Genomic DNA, 21,404 nt, shown 5'->3' on the forward strand with positions numbered 1-21,404 from the left:
AATAATATATATTATACTGGATTATAATTATTGATGTATTAATGTGTACATCAGCTTAATGTTGCAGCTGGTAAAGATGAGGCTCATTTAAATTATTTTATATACTGCTGGGTAGTTTAACCTATAATACTACATCATATTTTATTAGCTGAGTTATTATTATTATTATTATTAATATATAATCTAAATCTGCAAAGTAACTAAAGCTTTCCAGTATATATAGCGCAGTAAAAAGTACAATATTTGCCTGTGAGATGTAGTGGAGTAGAAGTAGAAAGTAGCATAAATTGGAAATAAAGTTGGAAAAATAAGTAAAGTAAAGTTCCTCAAGATTGTATTTGATTTTGTAGTTTAACTGCTTTCATGGCTAACTCTTCAGCCGACTCTTTAACTACTTTCAGTGCTTACGCAATTCAGCTGCCGACAGGACTTAAACTTGGACCTAAGTTTGGAAATGCTTTCACTAATTAGACTTCAACTGATTTTAGCTTGCTTATGGCTCTTAAAATTCAACAACACTTCGATTCCTTTCACTGCTTCAACCTTTACTGACATTTCAACGTCTTTACATGCTTCAACTCCCTTACAACGAGTCAATGCAACACGTTCTCATCCCAACTCGCCACATACCGCCGCTTTGTCCCGCCCCTTGGCGTCACTTTAGGTTTAGGCAACAAAACCACTATAGTTAGGTTTAGGAAAGAAATACATGGTTGGCCTTAAAACTTCTACGTTTTTAAAGTGAAAATGTCACTGAACGGTGTGAACATGGGACATGAATGAACAGCTGATTGTAACGTGAAAGTGAAACTTAAATCACGGGACACAAACAGCGCTCTCCTGGATGAAAGCTTTGTGTTTGTTGGACCCATCCACCTCCCCTCCCTTCCGCCCTGTGTGTCTTTTCGCTTTTTAAACTACGTCACCACAGTCACTCCCGGCGCACTTTCTCTGAGTGTTTACGGTTGCCACTGATGGGTTTACATTTTAGTTAATGGAACACCCGGTGCGTTTCATACCGCCGCTAAAGGGTGCCTTGTGCTGCGGTACCGAACGCCGACGGCTGTGACAAAGCCTCTGTATTTGGCGCCCTGGGAATGAGAACGGGCCGGTCTCATGGAAATATTTAACATTTTAAGATATTCTAACTTGTTTACAGCGTGCCAGTTTCCGTCCACACTTCAATTTCCTTCAGAAAACGCAGCCTTGTCTAGCTCTTAAGGTCATCTTACTACGGGGGTCATACTCTCCTTTCCCAGCTTCTTGGCAGTCTCTTTATTTTCCAGAGTGACATACCTCCCACCCATTTGGCACCTACACAGCCTGAAATAAACCATAGAGAGTATTTAAACCATCTCTGAGACTCAGGTCTGACATGAAAATAAAGCCTTCTCTTCAGGTTCCTTTCTTCTCTGAATGCTGACCTTTGGCTGAACAGTATTTCAGCAGCAGTGCATGGTCAGTACAGACCTCATACTTAATAAGAATTATGAGCAGTGACACAATTATATATCAGCGTAATGTCCAAACCCTGCCATGCTGCGTCTTGCTCCATTATGGACTCATTATAAAATAGCCGGCCGGTCCAGGCCACTTGTTTTGACAGAAAGAGGTCCACCACAGCACTGGCACATGTCCTTATGCGTGGCGTCCACCAAGACTAACTACTCGTGACAGTGCCAGGAGTGTGTGTGTGCGTCTGTGTGAGTGCACATTAAGTCCGAGGGGAAGCATGCCTAATGTGGGAGAGAAACAGTGAATCCAACATGGCCACTAGCCAGCGTCAGTGTTCCCTTCTTGGAGAATTAGCCTGTCAATCCGTCCTAATTCCTGAGGACACCGGCTGCTCTTAAACCCAGGTTGAGTTTAAACTGGAGAGACTGACTCTCTCCACTGTTTTCTCAGGACTGGGTGCAGACAGGCACGCTGGCAGAATGGGTGGCAGGTCAGGCCACACTGGAGAGCGGAGCGGCTGCACAAATACTAGTCAAGCCCAGGGTCAAGCTGACACTTTAAAGTCTGTGGTTACACTTTTTCGCTCAGTCAATTGCATGATTGTGTGTTTCTAGGTGAGCATCCAGAAGAATAGGATACGCACCCCGCTGGGTTAGAACTGCTATCCCACACACAACTTGACTAACAGGAGGATTTGAAGAACATTTACTGGGCACTGTTAGTGTTGAGATCATGGAAAACCTGGTATCATCATGTTTAGTTTCACCTCCAAACTTTACACCACTGTTGTTTTTTTGTTCAGAGTTTGCTGCTACTTCACAACGTGCTATCCTGCCTCTACTCTTCATGAGCTTAACTACATCTTTTGGACACATAGCATGAATTTCTGAGGACACATACGCCCTGTGTTTGATCTTACAGACGATTTGCTATACAGTATATATATTGTCATCACAATAACAAATTACAGATACTGTGACAGTATAGACTGTGTAGTCCTAGCAGTTCCTATTTGCACTGTAATCATGGATGTTTTGATAACTTGATTATTTTTAATATTTTAAAAAAAATCATAATTTGATTACTATCAAGGCGAGGTTTTGTGTTATACGGACTATCTCTTACATGCTTTCTATTTTGATTTATCAGTGATGGACATCACACATTTGAGAGAACCTGGAAAGAGTGAGTCACATGGAGTTCTCACTCTGAGAAGAAGAAACTAGAATTACCGCCTCGAGGTTGTATGCCTCCGCCAACCAGTCAAGGTACAGCTTACACCCGTGTCTGTCTAAAATGTAATCACGTCATCATTTTTATCCTAGCAGTTGACATTTGTGTGAAATTGTCATAATTAGCATATGAAATCTTGAGTTGTGGACCTTTGACCACCAAAATCTAATCAGTTAATCATCCTTGAGTCCTAGTGGACGTTTTTGCCAAATTTGAAGAAATTCCCTCAAGCCGTTCCTGAGATATCACGTGAATGGGATGAACGTGAGGTCACAGTGACCATGACTTTTGACCTTTGACAACCAAAATCTAATCAATTCATCCTTGCGTCCAAGTGGATATTTGTGCCAAATTTGAAGAAATTCCCTCCAGGAATTCCTGAGATATCACGTTCACAAGAATGGACCGGATGGCTGTACAGACGGAAGAACGGATAACCCAAAAACATAATGCCTCCAGCCACAGCTGTCGCCGGCGTGGAGGCATTTTAATTTAAAAAGGAAAGTTACTTTTAAATTGCATCAATCTGGTTCAAAGGGTTAAAATACACACTTGTAAATTAGATACAGTCTGAGATTACTGTAAGCGCCAAAAAAGGATGTCAGATGGAACATTTACACGTCTAGAGTTGCTTTGGAGCCAACACTATTACCGGGATATCTGTTAAATAACTAAGTTAAGCTACAAGCCTGCCTGCTGGCACCGGCTCAGCCGAGCCTGCTGGCTGAGAGCTGGGCTGCTGTTGACACCCTGTTTAAGGGCGAGAGGTCATCAGCGTTTGTGTTCTGCCGGCTCATATATCTAACACCTGTTGCTTGGCCCAGTTCAACAAGTCTCAACGCGAGCCATCATCTCTGGGTGTGCATGTATACATATTACTGTATGTGTAAAAATGTACACAGTTTATGCCAGCAAAAGGACTCGATACATTATTGTTCCCAAAAGGTTCAGGGTTGTGTTGCATGCAGAGGAAAGCCACAAAGTCCACGCAGGGAATATACAACCTCTTTATTTGGTTTAACCAAAAATAACAGAGTCCATATTAAAAGAAAAGCAAATAAAGCTATAAATATTACAGACAAAAAACACTGAAAAGAGTGAGTTATTTGCTTTAAATAAACCCAGTGATAAAAAGTCTTTAATGTTGTGATGTAGGGAAGTTCGGGGATATAATGTAGGCAACTGACAACCTCTTCCAAAGCAGAACATGCTCTTCAAGTGGCTGACATTATACACCTAAACCTGTGTCAGTTCAGTGCTGAGCGGTCACCTGTGAGTTGCAGCATCATCGGGAACATCGTTACTGAAGCTTTTGAGGATGGAAAAAAATCAAAGTGATATCAAACTAACATTCAAGGGACCGGTCCCTGTACGGAGTCAAATCAAACAGAAGAGAACTAAACTGAGAGTTGATGCTGCAGGATTCATTGGTGAATAACATCTTTAAAGTAAATATGAATGAGACATAAATGATGAATGAGGCCAATGGGTGAATGGATACATACATAGATAGTGAGTGGCTACTGCATTGTTCCAGCCTGCGTAGAGCTAAGCGAGGTGAGACTACTGGGAGCGGCAGCAGAAAGCACTTTCACAGACAGTGAGGAGACACACACACACATACACACACACACACACACACACACACACACACATAGATAAACAGAAACAGACAGACATTGCTGGGAGTTGTGTATTCACGTATATATTAAAAAGGTGCAGTGGTGTGTCGCTGTGCGTTCAGGAGCGGTAGAGCAAGATCCTTTCCGCACAGTCCTGGCCGACCAAGCCGGCGTACTGCTGCACCTCCGTCTCGTCGCTGGAGCCTTTGCGCTTTCGGGTGTAGGCTGCGTAGGGCATGACGGCCCGTCTGTATAGCACCAGAGCTCTGCCCACGTCCTTCAGCACCCGAGCATCTCCTAGACACAAACATGAGAAGATAAAGCACAATGAGCATTGTCCTTATTTTCCCTCGTTCTCATGAGTTAACCTCTGACTGACTTGGCGAGGATGCACCATTATTCCGAGAAGCCGCTGGAGGAGCAGAAAGCACTTTTTCCCCCCACAGCTCTAATTCCCCTGTGGCCCTAAAACCTGGAGTCACGGCGGTGCGTGAGCAGGCTAGTTAGTTGGCCTTGTTTACTGCGCCCTGCTGGCTTGCCAAACTCAGCATTTCATTAGGTCCTGTGTCGTACACTGCCAGCTCCCATCAGACCAGTGAAAACACTGCTAATCTCAAAAGTGTGCGTGTTCACCAGCTAAGAATGATCCTCTGGAGAGTCGGATGGAAAAATAGGGTAAAAAAAAAAAGACCTCGCTCTGACACTAAAACTGCCTCCAGGAGCGAGAGGTTGAGCCAAAGCTGGCGCCAAGAGGACATGCAAGGGGTAGCACAGCAGGGAGCATCAACTGAGCCAACCAAACATACAGTAATGTGTGAATAGTGGCTCTCAAAATCCATCAGGAGCTCTAATCATCTTCCACTCCAGTCAGAATTGAGGAGTCCTTCATTTGCTGTCATTCACTGGAACTTCAAGAAGTATCTCATCCCCAGTGGATGACATCCCAGTCACTCTAATTGCCCCTCTTAAAATGCTTTTATCTCTCCTTAGCTCTTAGCGAAGCTCATCTTCTCCAAGTATTCTGCTGTTACACCAATTCCAAAATGCCTATAATTTTAAATTCATACCATGCCTTCTGAAATGTTCACCCCCTACACACTGTACACACACAGTATTTCATTTCATTCAATCAGCGTGTCCTGTCTGGCCTAGCTAAGAGGAAGCAGATGAAAATAAACTTCAGACCAGGCTGTAGAGTGGACTACAGCCTGCCAGGCCCGTGGCGACACATCAGTCAAACAGGAGCGGGTTAGATTTGGTATTAATAGAGCTCAGGGCCTCCCACTCGCCACTACCGCTCGCTCCCCGTGACAACACCCATGTGGCTCGCAGCTGAGCGCCCAGGTGGTACGAGTGATGCGAGTCCACACATTTCTGCCTAATTCCTAAAATATTCACCACCAGTACTAAATCCCACCTCCTCACCTAATAAACAAGACAACAGAGAGAAAAAGCTGCATGATGTAATGCCACAAACAAAGGTCTTTTCTCATGTGCCAGATGTTGAACGGGATCCCCAGTTTACAAACTCTTATTGAACCTTGGCTATTTCGTGGGCTGGATGTGATCAGAAACTTGTTAAAAGCAACATGAGTCAACCAACTGTGCTGCTGTGATCAGTTAAACGGCACCAAGGGGAGATTTTGAGATCACACAAATGAGAGAATTCAAATAGTGACGTGTGTTTAGGTCAGGGGTCAGGGGTCAGCAACCTTTACTATCAAAAGAGTCTTTTTTTTTGGCTCCCCCAAAATAATCTGTCTGGAGGTGCAAAACATATTTGAGCCTCATAATGAAGGTAATAGCCTATTTAATGTAATGCAGTGAGGACCCATGTCCAAATGAGAGGCAGGACACTGAAGAAACGTCTCAGGAGATGCAGTATGGCTGGAAGCTCCTGCTGGCTTTTCAGCAAATGCAGTGTGCTTGTTCTAGAAATGTCTTTCAATTACTTTTTTTGGTCTTTGCTAATTTCTCACCAGCGCCGCGGATCAAGCGTACCGGTAGCTGGCGGCAGCAGCGTTGGCTGTGAAAGCAAACAATATGTCCAAGAATTAAATTTTCTATTTACCTCCAAGACTGGATTTGGAAACCATAGCTTGCCTAGCTGAGGAAACTCAAGACCAACCACCACTATTGAGGTTTGTCAAAATTAGAGGATGATGCTCGTGGTTCACAGCAGCAACAGAAAGTGCTGATGATATTTTGACTGTATATTAACATCATAACAGCAACATTATTACAGTTTAGATGTCTGTTTCTGTAGAATATGTCACAGACATGAAATAAAGTAAAGATTTATTTTTAAATCCTGCATTCATTTCAAAATAAAAACCCTAAAGCGTTTTTTCTTTGGACAGAATTCTTTCATTTGTTAACACAAGGCTTTTATTCTGAAATATTTGCAGGACAGTGTTGTAGGAAATGCAGTGACTTGCACAGTGTAGGCTACGTAGGCTATGACGCACATTTTAGTTGACTGAAATGTAAAAAGAAATGTATTCCGTTTATAGGGCACACATTTTTACAATTGAAGAATGTAAGAATCACTTAAGGCCTACAACAATGATAACTGAAATGAAAATTAAATATGTTAAAAAATAACAGTCATTCATTTCCATATATTTTTTTGTCAAAGCCACAGAGGGAGATGGACTAAAGAGCCACAGGTTGCTGACCCCCGGTTTAATTAGAATGTAAACAGGTGTTTAAATTCATAAAGTAAGTGAATGTCCTCGCTATTCATGCACCACTACGGCATCTACCTTAGCACAGACGCTACCTGAAAAACAAGCCAGAGGAAAGAAGAGAGCTAGATATAAACATAACGCCCCGAGGCTCCTTAGCTCACACCCCCCCCCCTCGATCTCCATAAAGATATTTTCACATTTAAACTTTTTTTATTTTCAAACCACCCTGTGGATTCATATTTTATTTATTAGCCTCATTTCCCCGCTCAGAAATGCCCTAACCACTGCGTCTTTCCCCCTTCTCTAAAAACTGCTGAGTCACATAATTGAAGAATGCCTGAAATAAACTTTTAAATGAAGAAAATCAGCAGTATGTTAAGTCTCACCACGAGGGGGGAAATGGGTTTTAAAAGATGTAAACATGTTATGAAACTTCCACATGACCGTAATTTTGGTCCATGAAGAATTAATGCGTTCCTGATGGGATGAAAGGGAAAATATTTAAACGTTCGATGCTTCCTTTAATAAGTTAAGCTGCCTTCAGTATGTCTCTCTCTGAGCGCTATGTGCCTCCGTGGTGCTTTATCAGCGGGACAGCACACTTACACAACAGTTACGCAGAGGTACACTTGTCCACTCAAATGTGACACTGCTCTAAAGCACCACTGTCCCCTTGTGAAGATGTTAAGTAGTGAACATTTTACAGACCAAAATAGATAGCAGCTTTAAGATGGTCTATTAACCTCAGCAGTAATACCGAGCAGAGGCCCTATCTCTCTCTCTCTCTCTCTCCCTCTCTGTGTTACTCAAGGCAATCCAAACATCCGCTGCTCACATAAACATCTTTCACTGCTTCTTCACTCACTCCGTCCTCCACCAATCGCTCCCTCCTCCTTTTGAGTAGCTCCAGACCCTGTTCCCGCCAGCCCCACCGGACGTTCAGTGACACGCCGCTCTGAGGTCACGGCTCCTCGGGGTCGAGGGTTTAAGGGTCGGGGGGAAGAGGAGTGGTAAGGGTCGGTCGGGGAGTGAGAGGGTCAGGGCCGAGGCTAGGGGCCTCGACACCTCGCCACGCTCCTCTCTCTCTTCACATCCATCTCAAACTTTCAAAACACTTGCTCGACACCGGACGCTGGTCAAAGGCAGGCCATCGGGTTATGACCACTTCCTATGACCCAATGTTGCAAATCCAAAATAGGGCTTACGTTTGAAAAGAAAAAGGCCAACATGGCGGTGTAGTGCAGTGAGTAAGGAGACTGCTCTTTGACCGGAAGACCTAAGTTCAAGCCTCTGTTGTTTGCACACATCTGTCCAGCTGACCCTGAATCTCTGTAGCTGACCATGAATTTTGACCTCCACAATAAAGAAAGCAACAAGAGAATTCCCCTGGATTATAAAGGATTGTATCATTATTATTGTTATTAAAATGAAGGGAAAGCTCTTCCGCAGTGGTAAAATGCAGCAGATCCGGTAAAAGAAAAACGACCTCCTGCATTATAACACAAGAAACTGAGAGAGGAGTGACATCCGTCTCCCCCCTCCACTCTGAACGGGAACATTAGCACGAGTCAGGCTAAGGAGCAGAAAGCCTGCTGAAGAGCAGAGCAAAGTGGCTCTGACAGTGAGACAAGATATGAAAGTGTACTGTAAAAGCTAGAAATATAGTGGAGAAGGCAGGGAGGGGGGTAATGGGTGGGTGCTGTCAGGCTAGCACCGTCTCACCCACCTAATGTTTTGGCTTCACTTTGCATGGCTGAAAGCACAGATACTGTAGAGTCAATCAGCTTGATGAGAAGTGAAGGCATGTGTTCGTAGGAGACATGAAAGAACGAATATTCTAGTTGAATTAGGGCTGTCAATCGATATTTAATCATGATTAATGGCATGATTGTCCGTATTTAATCGCGATTAATTGCAATTTTTTTTTATCTGTTCAAAATGTACCTTAAAAAGGAGATTTGTCAAGTATCTAATATTCTTGTCAACATGGGAGTGGACACATGTGCTTGCTTTATGCAAATGTATGTATATATTCATTATTGGGACTCAATAAACAACACAAAACAATGACAAATATTGTCCAGAAACCCTCACAGGTACTGCATTTAGCATAAAAAATATGCTCAAATCATAACATGGCAAACTGCAGCCCAACAGGCAACAACAGCTGTCAGTGTGTCAGTGTGCTGACGTGACTATGACTTGCCCCAAACTGCATGTGATTATCATAAAGTGGGCATGTGTGTAAAGGGGAGACTCGTGGGTACCCAGAGAACCCATTTTCATTCACATATCTTGAGGTCAGAGGTCAAGGGACCCCTTTGAAAATGGCCATGAGAGTCTTTCCTCGCCAAAATTTCCTTCAAAAGTTTGGAGCTTTATTTAACCTCCTTCCTCTTCCTACAACCTAGAAAATCGCAAGTTGCATTATTGCATTAAAGAAATTAGTAGCGTTAAAACAAATTTGCGTTAATGCGTTATTATCATTGCGTTAACTTTGACAGCCCTAATTTCAACATTTTGGATTAATAAATGCAACATAATGTAGTGTCTGTATTACAGTATGTAATATTGTGCATCTTGTGTGGCGCCTGCTGGACACACTCAAGGTCCAGGGGGTGACGACTTGTGTCACACATTTTCGCAAGTGTTTATCCTGCTGAGCGGGCAATGCCCCTACTTCTCTCTCCGTCAAGCAAACACTAGATTATGAGTGTGTGAGAGATGATACATATGTGCAGTGTAGAAGGTGTGTGTCTCTTTGTCTCTCTGTGTGTGGGTGGGCGTGTGTGTGTGTGTGTGTGTGTGTGTGTGTACATTTGTTAGAGGCCCAAGTGAGGCCCTCGGGCCCTCGATGTGTCAGCAACAGGCATGTAATCAATGCGAGCCTGCTTTGGACAGAGTAGTGTAAACTTTAGATTAGCTATCTTTACACACCTCATTAAGACGTCTCTGTAACCGGGTCACTCTTACAATCTGAACGCACACCAACAGCACCCCAAGTCTCTTTCACCCCGGGGTGAGGCTTGGGAGTTCCAGGCAACAAGCCTGAGTTGGAATTAATGGGGACTTTACTGACAGTTTTCTTAAACATAATTTTTTTGTCAAGTTGTTCTTTTTTATTTTCATTTTTAGATCGAGAACCTTTGTTCTGATTTTCAAGTTGGATTTGATAGTTCACTGCTGGCTCTCCAAGACTCTGACAATGACAATAAGACAAGCAACATGCATTCAACCAACTACTAGCCGATTTTAAGGAGCATTTCCTTCACATGCTAATCAACAAACCTAAGAGTGTCTTTTGATCAGCTGCAAACATGTTCTGACTTTTTTTATGAGTTGTTTTAAAAGCCTTACTGTCCTTTAATCCTGGTGGCACACATCCTAACAAAACACAAAAAGCCCTTCGTCTATGGCGAGATTGTAATAGAGGCGATGACTGCGGAGGCTGAAACGTTATTAAAGGACCAACAATAAAGATAGAAATGATGTCTACTATTAGCGATGTAAACTTGGTGCTATGAGTCGCTCTCGGACACTTTCATTGTGTCAAATTAGCTCTCAGAGGGAAGAAGGTTGGAGACTCCTGTTATAAATTATATATGCTGTTGAACGTTTGTTCAGAACAAAGCCAAGCCAAGAGTAGACGAACAAAATAGTGTGACACTTATTTCATGGAAACTTAAAGAGCGAAAAAAGGCCAGAGTACAAAATGTCATTATCGCAACCCACTAAAACAGCTAAGGCAAGGCCAGGCAATTTTATTTATAGAGCACCATTCAGCCACAAAGCAATTCAGAGCGCTCTCTACAGGGAAATAGAAAATATATTAAACATGAGATGTTAAGAAAACATTAAAATTGCATTTAAAAGACAATAAAAACAAAAAGCGAGAACAAGCAAATAAATAGTTAAAACATTAGAAAGCATTTGCTTTTTAAAAGGCGATAAAAACAAGAGGAAAAATAGTTACAGATAAATAATAAATTATGTATTTAATTTATTGTTAAGCCGCAGTAAACAATAGTGTTTTAAGCCCTGATTTAAATGAGCTGACAGTTTCAGCAGACCTCAGGTAGCGAGCAGAAACTAAAAGCTGCTTCGTAACGTACAAGTAAATCAGAGATTTATTTATGCCCGAGACCATTTATAGACAAGTAATAGGATTTTTATCTATTACTTGACACAGAAAGCCAATGCAGTGATTCAGGACCGGTGTAATGTGCTCCACTTTCCTGGTGTTTGTTAGGATTTTTTACTAAGACCTGTGAACACACCATAACAATAATGTAGCCTGTTGAAGATAAATGTGTGAACAAGTTTTTCTGCATCTTGTTTAGATAGAAATCCTTTAATTTAAAGCTAAATAAAAGTTACTTCCTAGGAGATTCCCATCACATGCACTCAGGACTTCCCCAGGACTTAAAAACAGAGTGCAACATGTCTTTATTTAGGCCACAAACAAGCCACACATTTATAAACTGGACCACAGGCCTCAGCGGTGTGCCATGCTGCTAAGCTGACGATGACCGTGCAGGCTGACCTGCATGGTGACTGGCTGACCACTGGGTGTATTTCTGGAGAGGACAGAAACCTCCACACAACCACTACAGTCTGGCACCACACGGCTTTGGCAACAGACCTGAGAGTTAACCATCAAGACAGCGAGCGCTGAAACGTAGTGACACAGCGTTTGGACAGCTAGGCCTGAAATAATGTCCAGACCGGTCCAAGATCAACAGTCCACGCAGGAATGGAGGCACCACATGAGCCACAGACACATTCTGACCACGGTGAAAATGGCCTCTGAAACCGCCACCATGTCCTCGGTAATTTGTGCCTACTCGGGGATTAGTGGTATGATTGACAAGAAATGGTCAGACCTACCACTGGCTAAGCTGTTAATGGCAACGTTGTAAATGACCAGCCTACTAATGGCCTTTTAAATCTTTCAACTGGGTGTGGTGCTTTCCACCACTTGAGTCAACAATACAAGCTAGCCAGGAAAGACAAAAAATGTAGTATCCTTATTTCCTTAAGATTTCCTTAAGTTATGATTTTGATTCTGAAATAAAGAACAGAGGAAAAGGGCATCAGTGCCAGTCTTTGACGTTCGTCATTTTAATTTTCTGCATGGCACCGCATCCAAGTATGACCTCACTACAACAAACTCTTAAGCCGTCTCTCTCCGCATTCACATGTCCTTCTTTCCTCCTCCAGCTCCCTGTCAATCTGTCTCTCATTCTATTATACTTCTCTCTCTTCTAATGCCAGCCTCTCTCCCGTTCTCTTCCCATCTCTATAAAATCATTTTTATCATGTCTCCCCACTCTCTCCCTCCATCTCTTCTTCTATTAATCCCTCTCTTACCCTTCATCTATCAATCCCAGTCTACTTGACATCTCCTATTACTGTCTATCAGTGGCTCTTTCCTGTTTGCTGATGCAGATTAATGAGGAAGAGTAAACAGGAGATGGCTGGCCCGCTGCACATTCAACCACTCAGGTTACAGGCACTTGCAACATCCAGAGCATGTGTATGTAGGGCTGTCGCGTCGAAGACGTTTCCCCCGCAGTGATAATGATTGGCTCATTAGCAGTATTTGTTTAGTTTTTGCAAATGACTTCATTTATCCTGATTTTAGTGCCATATAAATACATTTTATTATTAGGCTATGATTAGGTATATTGTTGCTTTCTAAATGATAAAGAGGACACCGTTTTAAAGCTAATTAAATACTTGTTTATTGTTAAATGCACAACACAGAAGGGTAAAGAGGCGCAGCGTTTTTTTCAGCTGAGACGCATCGGTTGTGTCTGGTTGCTATGATACAGAATATTCGTAAAAATAAGTAAAAATGTCGGCATACGGTAGAGTACTTGCTCTGGACCAAGCCCCCAGGAAGAGCGCCGTGCTTTGAAGCAAATTTAGTGGTCAAACGATGGAATAACAACTTCCATGTCCGTCACGTGATGCTATTGGGCCCAAAAAGACTTTTTCCCATAGACTTACATTGGGAAAGAGACGTCTGTAACTCGGCTGATCATTTTTTTTGAGGTAAATGACCTTCCCAGTATGAACACTTGAATAGCCCTTATTTAGATTAATTAGGTCCGAAAAGTTGTAAAATGCGCTAATAGCTGAATCCAGAATTGTTTTCCTTCTTCAGTTCATGTGAATGAGACCCAAACCACAGCTGGACCAAGGACTGGAAGGCGAAGTTAAAGGAAACGCTACTACGCCTGCTCTATGGGCCCAATGGATGCGGAAGATCACGGAAGATCCGGGTACTTTATCACTCAGCAGTTGAGCAATTTTGACTTCATGTGCCACTGAGCAACTCCCATATGCATGAATGGGAGCCCGCCTCCAACGCTGTATCCAGTTCTCTTTGTACATCCATGCTCTGGATGAAGGGAAGGCTGAAGCACATAGGGAGAGAGGACGAATTTCTTCTCCATTGTTGTTGTTGTTGTTCAGCATTTGTACATGTAGGATGTGACGGTTGGTATTTGTGGTATTTGTCCCACCCGTCCTTTACTGTGATTGGACGGCTGGGTAAAAAGTTACAGTGACTCTCTGCAACCAGAAAAAAACTCCAAATATGCAGCGCACAGTGCAGAATACACACTCAGCACTTCGTCACGCTGCTGGATGAAAAAAAAACGTGAACCTAGGGGTTGTGGCGGTTGCTTGTCATCCCCGGCAGTTGGCTTGTCAATTGCACTGTATTGCAATATTGCAGGTATTGCGACAGCCCTATGTGTATGTACTGTATGTGTACGTGTTTAAACCCATGCACAATCTCCAGTGATCTCCTCGAATATTCAATAATACAGTATCCGTACAGTATATGCTATTTCACTTTTTCATTCCGAGGCTGAGCAGTTTCATATTTCGTGGATTGTGTCAGACTATATGAGTTCTACATGAGTCTTTCTGCTCAGCATGTGGAGCCATATGATGCAAACCATTTCAGTTTGGTTTATGTGGGACTGCAGGAATTTCAATGCCTATTCACCCAAAACCACCTAGAGCACAAAAACGCAACACAGGCGAGTGAGCAGAGAGAAATCAGGAAAGTCTCTCTGGCTACGCACCTATGCAGAAAATCGTTCAAAAAATGTTCAAACTCACTTACACTCTATTAAACACTCTCCCGGGCCCCCATCTCTCAGCCCGCCAGTCCAGGCGATGGGCGTCTGCCAGTCTACCTTCTGCATGCGGTTTATTGTTGCGAATATCACTATTCATCTAATGGCAACATGGTCCTTCCACAATGACAGCGCTGGCTCTGCTCTGACCATACTGAAGGATTACGGGGAGTAAACACTGTGATCAGAGCTGCCGGCCCTCCGTTTACCCCTGTTCAGTGACGGCACGCTGCCTTGGAGTGAGCCCACAGATTTCAATACACCATCACAGTGAAACCGGATCAGATGTTAACACAAGGTTCACAAGTTCATCCAGAACAGAACAGGAGGATCCAAGGCCGAGCTCACAGTGGCAGGTCCGTATGTTAGAAAAATGCTGTTTTCACTCCAGTTTCAGACATTAAATGAATAACGGTAGGAGTAGAGTGTTACATAGCTGTACCTGCATCAGGATCCTGGTTGAAACGAGCATAGCGGGAGGTCTCCAGCCGGGGTAGGCATTGCTCTATTGGTACCCAGGCATAGGTTTCTGGGCACACGAGGTCTGAAGGCCGATACTGCCCCTGGGGAATGAAAAGAAACAGAGAGAGAGAGGGTTACGTCATCTGCTAAAGCAATTTATCATTGATTAATCAATCCACAGAAAATGTCTACAATCTTATTAGTTATTTAAGAAAAAAAGATTTCCTTCTATTGTTTTTTTTTATATTGCAAAATTCAAAACTGTTCGTCGGACACAACAAGCAACTAATAGGGGTGGGAATCACCAGAGGTCCCACGATACGATATTATCACGATACGATCTTATTGCAATTTTAAACATTTTGCGATATGATATATTGCGATGTATTACCTTTTTCAAATGCAAATCATGCAGTTTGTCAACATCTGTTTAAAGTTTTGACTCCGTTCATCTCAGAATTTTCAGTCACATATCTTGAGGTCAGAGGTCAAGGGACCCCTTTGAAAATGGCCATGCCAGTTTTTCCTCGCCAAAATTTCGCTTAACTTTGGAGCGTTATTTATTTATTATAAAAAATTGACAGATAAATCAATATTGAATATAATAATTTGCCGCAGCCATGGTAACTCCATTTTCACACTACGATAGTGACCCTTAAGGGTTAAAGGTTTGACAAGTTGTAAACTGACCTCAGGGTCACGATCAGGGGTGAGACCTGGATCAAGCTCTGCTCTGTTAAAGCTCTTTGTTTGAGTCTCGGTGTCAGCGGGGTTATGTTGTCTGCGATGCTGAGCAGGAAATGTAAACACACCAGCATATTGTAATGTGTGCTTGTGAAATGGGTACAAGTCTGTATTTGACCTAACATTTTGGGATGGAAAGTAAACCAAGCTGAACAAAAACAGCTGCAGGGCAAAGAGAAGGAAAAAAAACCAAGTGAGGGGTTGAATGAACAGAAAAGGAGGTGGAGGAGAAGGAGACTCCATTATCAGAGACCTGTGTTCCATCACACGGCACCAAACAAACACAAACTGCCGAGATAGCTCTGTAAACAAGCAGGCGCCTGCAACGAGCCCCCGCTGCCTCATCTCAACACCCACAATCATATTAATCGTTTCTGAGACATTAAACTGTAGGACAAAGACTCCAACATTTCATGAACACATTTTTTTTTTATACACAATTGAGGTCAAAAAGTGCTGGGCGATTAAACTCAGAACAAAAGAGGAAAAAGAAATGTCATTACGAACTCAGAATAAGCAGGACAAAGGAAATACCATCTCTGGCGCCCTGACCACGACCCATCTGTCAGTGGGCCTATATGGAAAATATGCAGCCTGTTTTTACATGCGGGATAGGATGCCATGAGAATGAAATAGGCGGCTTTAAAGCTCTGAGAAATGAAAAACAGAAGAATACGGAGGACGCACTCATAGTCAGGCTTTTCCTACTCCTCATCTGCAGCCACCCTTTTGCTCTGCAACGCCAAAATGTATCACTAAATTCATACAGTCATATAGGCGAAAACTGGGGTGCAGGCTGTTCGGGGTAAAAGGCATTTCAGAGTGCAGCTAAAGACACTAACATGCTTTAAGTGCCTCTGCTAACAGATGGATAGTGAAGGAATGTTATGCATCTGTAGCTGCAATGGACACACACATTGATCGGATGCTCTCCGTGTCCCAACAACCTACAGCCTTCTGCAACTGTCAGCGCAGTCAGTTTGACACTCTCACACTCTACCTCACCTCTATAGACTCCTTCAACACCGCAGTGGGACACACCTCAATATATGCAGAACACACACACACCTGCTCAGCAGTAGAGACACACATACTTCCCGCTACAGGCCTCTGCACCCTGACATTGCACTTCAACCCAAACTGGATGCAGAGAAACAGAGCAGAAATAGGAGCTGTGAACAGAGTCGCTATCTTGTAAGGAGAAAGAATGAGAGAAATAAAAGAAGAATAAAAACATGCAAGGAAACACCTTTGGATAAGCTATTATTTAGGGCTGTCAAAGTTAACAAGATAATAACGCATTAACGCAAATTTGTTTTTGTTTTAAACAGTTTTAAAGCTAGAGTGAAGATACTGGCATCATATGAAACTACAAAAAACCTAAGGAATAGGAGGACCATGTCATACTAGCTTGTCGGGAAGGAGGTTAAATAAAGCTCCAAACTTTTGGAGGAAATTTTGACGAGGAAAAACTGGCATGGCCATTTTCAAAGGGGTCCCTTGACCTCTGACCTCAAGATATGTGAATGAAAATGGGTTCTATGGGTACCCACGAGTCTCCCCTTTACAGACATGCCCACTTTATGATAATCACATGCAGTTTGGGGCAAGTCATAGTCAAGTCAGCACACTGACACACTGACAGCTGTTGTTGCCTGTTGGGCTGCAGTTTACCATGTTATGATTTGAGCATATTTCTTATGCTAAATGCAGTAGCTGTGTGTTTGTACTTTGTATCAGTGTGTATTTGTTAATGAAATATAGTGGATTCCTGATATCTGAAAGCTTCTGATTTGTGTCTACAGTCCACAATGATATCTCCAGTCCTTTGGTGTAAAGCTTCAACATAAAGAGATATCTATCTAACCAACATGAGAGACAGAGTCTGATCATGGCACAGGCACAATTCCTCAATTCTCCCCTTGAAAAGAAGAAAAGGATGAAGAGAAGGACGGAGGAGTATGAGAGGACACAGCTATTAGTGGTCTGGACAGAGGAGGGAGAAAAGAAGAAAGAAAAGCTTGGTTTGTCAGCTTCTTTTCTTTATTGGACTGAAAGTGATGACTGAGCTCACCACTGACTTTCTTTATCTTCCCTCTTATTTTCTTCCTTCTCCAGGTTGGCTTGAAGGCCCTGTAATTCACAGCTACCCCTGCAGCTTCTCTTTGGCTCGTCTTCAGCCCAGTCAGTGTTTTCTGCTTTTGCGTCAGTTTGCTCACAATATCCATCACCTTATCTAACGGTTACTCACAACACAGAACAGAGAATGCAGTAATTGTTTCCTGAGACGTGGATCCTCGAGAGAGAGAGAGAGAGAGAGAGAGAGAGAGAGAGAGAGAGAGAGAGAGAGAGAGAGAGAGAGAGAGAGAGAGAGAGAGAGAGAGAGAGAGAGAGAGAGAGAGAGAAGACTGATGAGCCAATCTAATAGCTGGGAGTGATTCCTACAAGTCTATGTTACCGAGTGGCTGTTAGCTCAGCAAGTGGTGTGAAGAGGCCACAGGAAGTGATAGTGACTAGTGACTCAGGTTTTGTGTGATTGTATACGTGCGTTTTTGAATGCGGCTACTCGGCCACTCAACCAGGTTGAGGCTTTCCAGACGAAGAACATCTTCTTGGTTTGCTCCTCCTCTCTTCAGTCGCTCTGTCCCTCCCTTTTCTACATACTCAAAGCCTCCCTCACAAACCAATCCGTCACCATCCCTCCATCCTTCCCTCCTTTCTGCGCTCCGCATGCTCAGACGGATATGGAGGTGCTGCCGATGACTGACAACCTCTGAAAGGCTCGTTTAGAGAGACGGAAAGCGAGACGGGGGATGAAAAAAAGCAAGTGGGGAAAGAAGGAAACATGTACAAACATCGGCGGATAGACTTGGCTGCCGTCAGAGGTGTGAGAAATGAGAGGGAGATAGGACGTAGACGGGGAGGGACGAGAGGAAAATTAGGTGCAGATGGGTAACGGGATGGTATTTAACGTCGCTGAGACATGGACTGAGGCGAGTTGATGGAAGTGATAGGAGCGGTATGAGTGCCAGGACGGAGGGGCCCAGCACGGAGAGAGGATGTTGGAAGACGGGGATGAAGAGGGAGGGCTTGGAAAGAAACATAAACGGGGGGGAAGAGCTAAGTAGACAGAGGGTGAGATGGAGACGAGAGAAAAAACAGACGGATCAGAGAAATAAAGAGCTGCATTCAACAGCGGCCACATAAAACAAAAATGGAGACTGCACATTTACAAGTCAGAGAACACACTCAGTCATTCCAATCCATTGTTCTGCAGCGCGTTTGTTAATTAATGTGCAGAGGTCACCGTTTATGGCGCGGCAATCTGCTACAGTGCAGGTTTCCCAATGAACTGAACTTTAACAAGACAGGGGGGAAAATTACTCATTTGAATAACAAGCTGCCCCAAAGTAAACAATTACACAACCTCCAATCATCACGAGTAAATAAACACATATCTCCACAGGGCTTGACATGCAGTTACACAATACTCCACAGATCTATTATCACTGCGAGCTCCCTCCGTGACACGGCATCACTCATTCTTTTCAGGCCACATAGTCTTTACACACATACATACAGATAGCAGGGGCCCCGCTGTCAGAGCCAACTTTATTACCAACTCACAACCGTCACCTTGTTCCTCTCCTTCATTGTGCACTCTTTCACTCTATTTCTGCCTTGTCTTCTCACACACCTCGAGATAGTGAGCGATGCCCCAGGCCCGTATACCTATATGATTTATATGAAAAGCAATTAATCAGACACGTAAATCGAGTGCCTCGCTGCAGCCAAGGAATCCTCGTGAAAACCTACACCACTTTTGCCTTCTGCTTCTTTTTTCTTCCTCCTTGCCTGAGTATGAGTTTGGTATGTGTAGAGTTGAGACAGCTTTCATCAAGCGAGAGATCATCAGCCTCAAGTGTCTTTCACATATTCAGGTTGTTCCAACAATTCACATCAAATCCAGATACTGACTCATCTTATTCTCTGGAGCACAGGAAGTGGTGTGTTTTATGCTTCTATAGCAACAATAAAATGGATTTGTGAGGAGCAACTCTGCACAATAGTCATACACTGTCATGACTCTAAGAGCAAAATATACACTGCTGCCATTATAGATTATATTTTTACAGTCTTTAATGCACTTTATTTTTAAAATATGTACATATTTGTCACTGTCAATATAAATCCTACATGCTAAGTATGTAGACATCTATACATGCACATAATGTACATAATCCAGTCCATGTATATCCATTAGGTATTTATTTCTTTGCACCATTTGTCTTGTTTACAACTTACAGAACACTTGACTTGTATATAGAAGATTTATTTTTTATTTACTGTTGGTTATTGGTGATTTTTATATATATTCATATAATATTTATTCACCTATATTTTCACTACTTGTGTACATAATAGTTCAGTCTATACATTTATTTCCCTAGCTTTGTTGTCCTTGTTTCTAGCTGTTATTTCTATTTCTGCGTAAGTACATTGAGAGAGATGCATGAAACCGTGGTCAAGTTTCTATGTATGTACTCGGCAAATAAATCTGATTCTGATTCAAAAGCAACCATGGCTAAATGGACAAATTAATGATTTAATGCAGCCGTGTTTTTGGCTCTGACATGTAGTGATGAAAGAAAACGTTTAATCAATTCATCAGAAAACTAATCAGCAACTATTTTGATAATCAATTAATCATTTAAGTCATTTAAGTCTGTGAGGATTTGCTGCTTTTCTGTTTTATAGCATTGTAAAGTGAATATCTTTGGGTTTTGAACCATTGGTCAGACGTCTGAAGATGTCTACTTGGGCTTTGGGAAATTTTGTTGAGCATTTTTTCCACAATATTCTGACAGTACATAGACCAAACAAACAATTAATCATTTCATTGAGAAAATATGAGGAGCAGAGGCAGAATCATCTTAAATTACTACTTAAAATGCATAGACCTACTTTGATGTCTCATACATCATCATTAATTTGCGTTTCCCCTGCTTTCTATTACTTTCACGATATTGTCTTTTATTATTACTCCCAATATCATAAAATGCACCAACATGCTAATAAGAGAGAGATCGGAGATAATATCGCATCTTGCATTAGAGGGAGATTTTTTGAGGATGACATCATTCACAGCAGTGTCACAGTTCAAAGTGATCCTCTTTCAGGCTTGGTTAAGGAAAGACCAGAAGACAGGAGGTGGACTAGGTGTCTCAGTAAGAGGGTTTCCCTGCCTCCATCTGCATTACTTTACACCCACATCTGCTGCTGATTTCCTGCTCATATCTCTCCAGTTGGGTTTTCACCCACCCTACCCCTAGCTGAGGTGTCCCTTTATGTGTGTGTGTGTGCACATAAAGTCAGGCCCTGTGCAGAATGTCTGAATGCAGTCTCAATGAGTCTTTTCTCATTAACAGTATCAGAGCAACTCCACAGGAAAGAGCATTAAGTTATACAGTAATCTGCTGCTCGACTGAACACCTACTTCAGTATGAGACAGAGCGACTCCAAGAGTGTGAAGTAAGGCTGGGATGAGGTCACTAATGTTAGACCTTGCTCTGTTTGCTTCTGGCAAAAGATAGCCAAAAATAACATGCAATACAAAAAGGAGCCTGTTTTATAACACACTAGTGAATGGGATATTATGTCAGGATTAAGCATTTGTCAAGCACTCTCAGCAGAAACAAGGACATTTGACCCAAACAGACAAATACGGTCGGTCACCGTGTCACATTCGTGGTCTCCTTGCAGTTCGTTATTCAGCTGGTTGTCACTCAGGACAAGCCTGAACTCGGAGGGTATACAAAGAGGCCTAGTGTGACCCAGAGCCAAGCAGACCTAACCTAGGCCGGCCCGGGCCAGCACTCTGACCCAGGGTCACATTCAGCCAATCTTAGTCAAAAAAACAATAAACAGAGGCCCTGATCCCTACATCCGCACTCTCTCTCTCAAACATACAGCTCTCACAATGCACCCCCTTTTTCATCTGTTGAAACGCACATATTCTGCCCAGACAAGGGGGCACGGACGGG

The 21,404-nt window shown here is 42.8% G+C and overlaps 1 protein-coding gene across 3 annotated transcripts in view; it reads right to left on the bottom strand.

The window, feature by feature from the left end:
- Positions 1-3,681: 3,681 nt before the first annotated feature.
- Positions 3,682-21,404, bottom strand: part of LOC119495594 (arginyl-tRNA--protein transferase 1) — a 62,296-nt gene continuing 44,573 nt past the window's right edge. For all 3 annotated transcript variants that reach the window (XM_037782228.1, XM_037782226.1, XM_037782227.1), the window contains 2 exons: positions 14,597-14,717; positions 3,682-4,607 (listed from right to left, as the gene is read on the bottom strand). In XM_037782228.1, coding sequence (XP_037638156.1) covers positions 4,429-4,607; positions 14,597-14,717 — 300 coding nt within the window. In that variant the 3' untranslated portion in view covers positions 3,682-4,428. The remainder of the gene's footprint in view (positions 4,608-14,596; positions 14,718-21,404) is intronic.

The sequence above is a fragment of the Sebastes umbrosus genome, chromosome 10 (assembly GCF_015220745.1).
Source record: "Sebastes umbrosus isolate fSebUmb1 chromosome 10, fSebUmb1.pri, whole genome shotgun sequence".
In the NCBI taxonomy this organism is placed as follows: Eukaryota; Metazoa; Chordata; class Actinopteri; order Perciformes; family Sebastidae; genus Sebastes; species Sebastes umbrosus.